The 7,754-nt window shown below is 36.7% G+C and overlaps 2 protein-coding genes across 2 annotated transcripts; one reads left to right on the forward strand and one right to left on the reverse strand.

Moving 5' to 3' along the window:
- The first annotated feature begins 1,314 nt into the window (after positions 1 to 1,314).
- LOC105139608 (lysM domain receptor-like kinase 4) lies at positions 1,315 to 3,287 on the forward strand. The gene has a single exon (XM_011046108.1). It carries the CDS (start codon positions 1,315 to 1,317, stop codon positions 3,181 to 3,183), a length of 1,869 nt encoding a protein of 622 aa, XP_011044410.1. The 3' UTR covers positions 3,184 to 3,287.
- A 751-nt stretch (positions 3,288 to 4,038) lies between these two features.
- LOC105139610 (alpha carbonic anhydrase 7-like) lies at positions 4,039 to 6,437 on the reverse strand. Its single transcript, XM_011046109.1, has 7 exons — positions 6,201 to 6,437; positions 5,618 to 5,835; positions 5,145 to 5,251; positions 4,937 to 5,039; positions 4,672 to 4,839; positions 4,522 to 4,575; positions 4,039 to 4,337 (listed from the first exon to the last, which is right to left on the reverse strand). The coding sequence occupies exons 1-7, from the start codon at positions 6,289 to 6,291 to the stop codon at positions 4,254 to 4,256; spliced, it is 825 nt and encodes a 274-aa protein (XP_011044411.1). The 5' UTR covers positions 6,292 to 6,437; the 3' UTR covers positions 4,039 to 4,253.
- Positions 6,438 to 7,754: the final 1,317 nt, after the last annotated feature.

The following is a 7,754-nucleotide window of genomic DNA, read 5'->3' on the forward strand; positions in this document are numbered from 1 at the left end:
AAAAAAAAATTGAAAGTTGAAAAAAAAGGAAAGTGATTTTGAAAAAAAAGAGAGGTTAAAGTTGGGAAAAAAAAAGGTGCTATGAATTACTATTATCGATAATAATTTTAGTGTGGAGAAATAATAATTCCCCCACACAATATTGTATAATATTCCTTTGTTTATTTGGTATGAAGTAGGCCATAGCCCAACATGGTGTAATAGGCTACTAAGCCTTTTAAGTTTACTTTTTGACTCATGAGTCAATTTATCTCACCTTTTCCTATGCTTTGATTTTCTTGTTTTTGGTTAAACCATAAAAGGCAATCACAAGTCAGATGGTTGGTGGTTTGACCATACAGTTCATCTTAAGGGTTTCTAGCATAAGATAATTAACATGGTTGCTGCTTCATGAATGTCCCGGTTGGACTGGCCATCTCCATTAAGTTTAAGGTTTTGAACCCATGTCTTATTTTTTTTAATTTTAAAGTTAAATATTTTGAACATTAAAAAATCTAAAATACCCTCATCTAATAGCTTAAAAAAGGGGTCCAAAGCGTAATAAAATAGCCGTGTAGAGTCCCTGATGGGTAACCTAAAAGACCGAAATACCCTTACCCATTGCCTTCTTATTTTTTTGAGGGCACAATAGTAATTGTACAGTAGCGATGAATAGTGAAATCAACATGTGTCCATAGTGTTTGCTATATGATTTCTTCCGCATCTCCTTGGAGTTTTTGTTAATTGTTAGCAAGGATGAATATCATCCTTAACCCAAATCAACAGAACTTGACATTGTATCCAAAAAAGCTTACCATGGCGTTCAATTTCCATTTGCCATGTGGTTTGGAGAGGGTTCTTTTGGTGAGAAAACTACAAGCAGAAGAGATGGAATCACGGGCAACGAATCAAAGTAACAATATGTCATGATTTATTCTTTCCTGCCCTGTAAAATAAAATAGTGGCTGGCCGGCTTCTGAAGTTGTAATAGTTCTTTAAAGAGTCGTGTCTCTTCGAAGCATGTATTAGTATATTGATTGGGAAACAGTACTTTAGTTTAATAAAATAAGATGATTATTCTAGCAATCACTTGCCTACCCCATATGCTATGATTGGAAATCTTGGTCACAGCAAGCTCGAATATGTCATAAATTCTTCCCAAGAAATCAACTTGATTGTATCAAGCGAAGACAGTTTGAATTTTCCATTTCCCACAGGAACATTCTTGTGGTGTATCCTGTGAAACTGTTTTGACAATTTTGAAAAGTAGTTGATGAGACTTGAAATTGGTAGGTTATCAGCAAAATGTATCATATCCGGTTTGCTGCGGAAACCATGGTCTTCATTTGGTTTCTGATCTTCCTGTTCTTCAATCCAATCAATGCTCAACAATACTATGACCCGTCGGATTGTTCAGAAAATACAAGCTATCCAGGTTCAAGATACACTTGCAATCATTCCTACCAGCATCCATGCCATACATTTTTAGTCTACAGAGCCAGCCACTATTTCAAGACCATCTCAGATGTCTCTCAATTGTTTCAGCTAGATCCTGCTGAGCTACTTCACTTGAACAATCTTAAATCTCAGCTGAAAGTTCTCGAACCAGGTCGAGAAGTTCTTGTTCCGATCAAATGTTCTTGCCTTGGCCAGTTCTTCCAGGCAACTTTCAACTACACAGTTCCAGAAAACAGTACAATTGATCTCTCGGATATTGCTTGCAGAATTTTCGAAGGTTTAGCAAAACCAGGCACCCTCTTCGAGGAAAACACATCTGAAGGAAATAATGTTGAGGTTGGTACTAAACTTCATGTGCCCTTGAAATGTGCATGTCCGGATAATTTTAGTGACAGCAGTGGAGTCAAGTACCTTGTGACCTACCCTTTGGTAGAAGGCGATGCACCAAGCATACTAAGTGAAAAATTTAGCATCTCTCCGGTAGATTTATGGGTCGCTAATAATTTTCAACCTTGGCCTACTATATATCCAAACACAACTGTCTTAATTCCCTTGAAAAGAGAACCTGTCATTAATTTCAGTATCCCACGCTCTCCACCTCCAAGTCCTGGTTTTCTTCCCACAATTTTAGTTCAGAAAACCAGCAACACAAAGTTGAGGAATATGTACATTGCAGGATCAGTTGTTGGCTTTATTCTGGTACTAGCTGCATTGATTGTATGTGGGTTGCTTGTGAAGGCCTCGCGCAAATTTAAGGATGTGAAGTTACAGTCCTTCAATACTAGAAGCTCTCCACTTTCATGCCCAACACCAAGTTCTCCTAGATCAGGACAATTAACAGGTCGAAGCTCAGCAACTTCTTGTTTATCTCCTGATGTTCTTGCTGGCATTAAGTATTCCTTGAGGAATTATAGCATTGAGGACCTCAAGAGAGCGACAGATGATTTCACTGAAGAAAGGAAGATTGGGGATCAAGCCTACAAGGGGTTGAATATGGATAATGCGGAAATGATGATCAAGCTGATGAGATTTGAACAGACTCGCCAAGTTATCGATATACATTCGAAAATCAACCACATAAATATTCTGAATTTGCTTGGTGTTTGTTATGGGGAGAGTGACTATTCTTGGTCCTACCTCGTGTTCGAGCTACCTAGCAATGGCTGCTTGAGGGACTTGCTATCTAATTCATCGAATCCTCTTCGATGGGATAAACGAACTCAGATAGCTTTTGACATTGCTACAGCTCTTCACTATCTACATTATTGCATTTTTCCAACTTATGCTCACTTGAGTGTCAACAGTAGAAATATTTTTGTAACAACAGATTGGAGGGCAAAGCTTACAAATATCAGAACCAACCCTGCTGTTGGATCTTCCAGAGGAAATGAAAACATAGAGAGTGTCAAAGGATGTGTTGCGCCGGAATACGTTGTCGATGGCTCGGTTTCTGAGAAAGTAGATATTTTTGCGTTTGGAGTTGTTCTACTTGAGCTCATCTCAGGAAAAGATGATGTTGATGGAAAATCATTCAAAGAATGCATTGCTTTCTTGGCCGGGAAAACTACTGAAGGTGGCTGTTTCGATGGATTGAGGAGTTTCATGGATCCATGTCTGAAGGAGGATTATCCTCTTGCCGAGGCCTTATGTTTAACTGTTTTGGCAAAGGCATGTGTTGAAGAAGACCCTTTACATAGGCCATCTATGGATGATATCTTGAAAATTCTTGTCAGAATGGTACGATGATATAGTATATCTTTTTAGTAGTAGGAATTAGTCCATGATTGATGAATTTTGTTGCTAGAATTCTCCCTCGTAGGCTCAAAATCAGTTTGTATATGTTATGGAACATTTGGATTCTTCGTCATCTTTCGTTTTTTTTCATATTTTCCCATTTACGGGGAGAAACATTGACCATTCTTGAATAATGAGAACTTGGGATCATAAGTCTAAAAATTTTCCAGGTGATAGATGTTAAACTTTGACCATCTCTTAAGAGTTAAAAGGCAAACCAATACATGGCAGTGGGATTATCTTTCCTTCTGTAGTCATTGAAGACAGTGATATTTAGACAAAGGCATCCCATGGTGACTTCACTTGTCGAAGTTTGTGGGATTCTGTGAGGGAAAAACGTAACAGAGTGGGGACTGGTTTAAGATACTTTAGGTTCTTCTTGAATCCCTAGATATGGCTCTGTGGCCTTGTTAGCTACAACTAAAGAGAAGCAGGTGAGAATGGCTAGGGCAATGGCTCCTTCATGTGAATTAGCAAAGTTGAAAGTGAGAGCAGGGATCATCATTTCTTTGATTACATACATGCCTGTAAAAGATATTATGGTGAGAGATTTTGCTGATTAGCAATATTATTAATAGGCTTGTTGAGGATATGGTTGAATTTGGTCATGCAAAGCAATTTAAGCGGAAAAGGAGTTTTATTTCTAGCCGCAGAAAGGAACAAGAGAGTTCACAATGCTCTCAAAGATCAACCATTAGCATGGTTGGCTCCAAGAAGCTAGCGGTAAAGGATTCCATGTCTTCCCATATTTGTAGAAGATGAGCATCACATCATAAACGATAAAAAGAAAGATCAACAATATTGAAATTCATGAAGATAGAGTATATTCATGTATAAACATATAATAGTAGGCAATAAATGAACGAAGAAATTAAAATGAAAAATAACCTAGAGCTACAACTAAAATCAGGTAATCTACTGCAAATAACTCTGTTGGTGATCCATCCAAACTCTCCTTTATTTCTATATATATATAGCTGTAATCACTAATGCCAGGAAAAATGAAGCTTGAAGTAATTTGTTTAGTCATCCTTGTCTTCTGGTCTAAAAAGTTTCACCGTTCTACTATTTATTGGTTGTATTTGTCTTGCATTGGTGTCTGATTCCTGCAAAATGTTCATCAAATGATATCAGCATACATAATAGGTCAAATACCAATAATGAACAAGCAAGATTGGAAGTAAAGAGAATCTAATTGAAATAATTAATATTCAAAGAATTCTAATTTCCCATATAAATTCATTCCTGTTTTATATATGGGAAATATTCAAGGTTAGGATGGGAACTCACATCATGAACAGCTACACGAAGCATTCTAACTTGTTCTCTTGTGGCAGTCCTCACCTAACAGGGTATTTTGTAATATTTAGAACAAAATACAGTTACATCATGAAAATAATTTAAAGTTTATCAATGTTTTTGATTAGGTAAGATCTAAACCTTTCTAACAATGGTCCACAGAACATTTTCAGTGCAAGGTGGAATTGTAAGGGAGCCCATGTATCTGTAATACTTTCTGCTGCCTATCTTGATGTTCCTTGGATCAACTACTCCCGCCACTGTATCTCGTTCATACGTGCCAGCAACCAATTGTAATTGTTTTGTCAACTAATTAATGAAAAACATGATTAGAGAGAATTAAAGAGAGATAATTACACAGAGGCTGGTGTGTGTGTGTGTGTGTGTATATATATATGATGCTTACAGATGACAGGAAAGAGTCTGGCCTTCCTATCATGTACATAATCCCAACAACAGCAACCTTTCCATCAAGGCTCTCGTGAACCATGTGCACCTCTAAAGCAAGCCTGTATAGAGTTACAGGTGAAACATTTTGAGTTAGTGCTATACTGCTGTTGCCTGCTTATACATAGAGAGAGGGAGATAAATTGGGAAATTAGAGAATTAAATACCTCTTGCCATTGATTGTATGTTCTGAAGGTGAATGCCAGTGGCACTGTTTGAGTAGATATTCAGTTCCATTTATTTCAATGCTTCCTGCAGCACCTTCCCATTTCAGCTGCATCCACAAACAATAATAATATTAGAATTAAACAGAGAAAGATGAAACTATATATAGTTTTGTTGATTTCAACGCTACCTCGTTGCTTACAGGTAGGTAAAAACATCTCGCCAATAGGGCAATTTATGACATGGTTTGTAAATACAACATTGCAACTAATAAGATAGCTGCAACTTACAAGGCTGGAGAGATGAGACGATGATCATTTCTGGAAAATCTTTCTAATGCCTTTGGTATTTATTTTAACCAAAGGAACTGGAATCAATACTGATATGATCCATCGTATTAATTATAGCTTGCGTTGTAGTTCTACCTAGTATATTTCCTAATATATTACAGGTTCGAATATCCTTCCTTCCTTACCATCATATCATGGCCCCGATTCCTAAGAGTGGCATTAGCAGGCTTGTAACTTCTACTGAGTCTCCCCAAATGAGACACCACATCGACTCTTTCGCTCAACAGATCGATAGGAGACTGCATAGATCCATTGCTACAAGCACCCCACTCAGGGTGAATCCTTCCCCAGTTAGCAGGTCCCTTCTCCCCATTTGGATCATAATTAAAGTCTGCCTCGTCCTCTGCGCCACAACAAAAGGAAAAAACAAACAATTTACCAACTTGTAAGTATAAATTATTCGCATGTTTGGTACGTAGTTTAATACAAGTAAAGAATTGCATGCTTCACCAAATAATTTCAAAAAAAGTTACGAATCTTGATCTGTTTCTTGTTCAAGAAATTGAATACTGTCTAGAATTCTTTGAACTTCAAAAATCAATAATTAAAAACAAGAAAACAAAGCACTTACTAATGGTACTAATTTAAAATTTGTAGTTTATAGCTAAGAAAGAACATGATAGTTTATGGAGAAGTTGAACAAAAAAGCTTAATAATCAAGGCCATGTTGCCCTATAACTAGTGATGCCATGAGAACTGCAGCCTCACCAACTTCTTGAGATGTTGCCGGGAGGATACGCGAAACAAGAACGAGGAAGAAAGTGATCAAAAAGAGGAGTTGGATTGCTAGCTTTCCCATGTCTTAGATCAAACTTATTTGCAGTTCGAAGTTTTTTCTTTTCTGGTATTCAACTAATTTGAAGTAGTTGTGTGGAGATGAACGAAGAGTTTGCCATCGGCATATTTATAGAATGAATATGGAAACATCCAACTGCGACGCGTTGACAGACGTTCTAAATTTCTTCTAAGAGCTGGCGCTGCCGACAAGTATGAACATAGGAACCTCAATGTGAAACATGCTACTCGGATTACTGTAGTACTTGTTTTTTGAGGGTCCTATTGTTACGAGTAAATATTCTTACAAGAAAATTCAGGTGGTCTTCTAGAGGTGTCAATTTCTATAATTTCATTGGACTATCAAATGTCAATGGTGAAGACCGTTAGTTTTGGCAAAATTATTACAATAATTGATAAGTCGCTGCTCCGCGATGCATGATGGCAATGGTGGCGGGTGGGAGGCGGTGGTTTGAAGCTCGTATAATGGGAAGAAGAAACCTGATTATTTTTGTATTAGTTAAGGAAGCCATTAACACCTAACAAAGAAAAACAGAAGTCATCTAACACTCTTTTTCTTAATTTATGATAAAGTTTCTATCTAGAAACTAAATGCAACGCAAACTGTGGCAGTTGAGTTGATCTCGCAATTGACTTAGCAGAAGAAATACAAATATTTAATAATATATGTTGAAACAACGTGCATTTTCAAATATTACCGTGTTTTTTTAATACGAGGTAAATGCGTCTTCAGCTACGTTATATTCTTAACTTGAAATTGGTTTTTCATATATATATATATATATATATTTATATATTACTGAACCTAAAATCAATATATAGAAATTTTCTTTATTACTATGTAAAGATGAGAATCGTGCCCCTAGCTGGTGAACCATATCAAACTTGCCAAATGAATAAAGGTAGCAGATCCAAAGCCTTTCTCAAGCTATATATCTCGTGAATAATTAATTATTCTTTACTGTTTTATTGGAAACCACCAGTCTTTTTCCAAGGTGTGAAAAGGAAATCTATAAAAAAATAATCTTACCTAACATCCATTCTAATCAAAATGATTTTCTTGATTACGGTTTTGCATCATGCATTACTCTAGCGATCCCCCCTGATCCTAATGAATTAATAAGCTCCATTGATACAATTTTTTTTTATTTTTTTAAGATAACCTTCTGTAATGTCTTCAAGATTGATAAGCAGAAGAAATCGAAGAACTTGGAAAATTCAATGTTTGTATTACATGCACCTTTGGATGACGTACGTATCTTTGATTACTGATGAATCGATCCTCAAATGGCCTAAGCTTGTTCCCCTGACTAAATTCGTTGAACTGTGACTAGAAGGGGAGTGGTGGAGCAGCCATTATTGTCAAATGGAAGCTCAACTGCAAATCAAGAACATTATGGTTTCGTTGGATTCTTCATTCAAAGAAAGTTGCTGGCTGGAAATGTGCAGAGCCTACAAGGACGTCAT

This window comes from Populus euphratica, unplaced genomic scaffold (assembly GCF_000495115.2).
Source record: "Populus euphratica unplaced genomic scaffold, PopEup_1.0 scaffold94.1, whole genome shotgun sequence".
Taxonomy (NCBI): Eukaryota; Viridiplantae; Streptophyta; class Magnoliopsida; order Malpighiales; family Salicaceae; genus Populus; species Populus euphratica.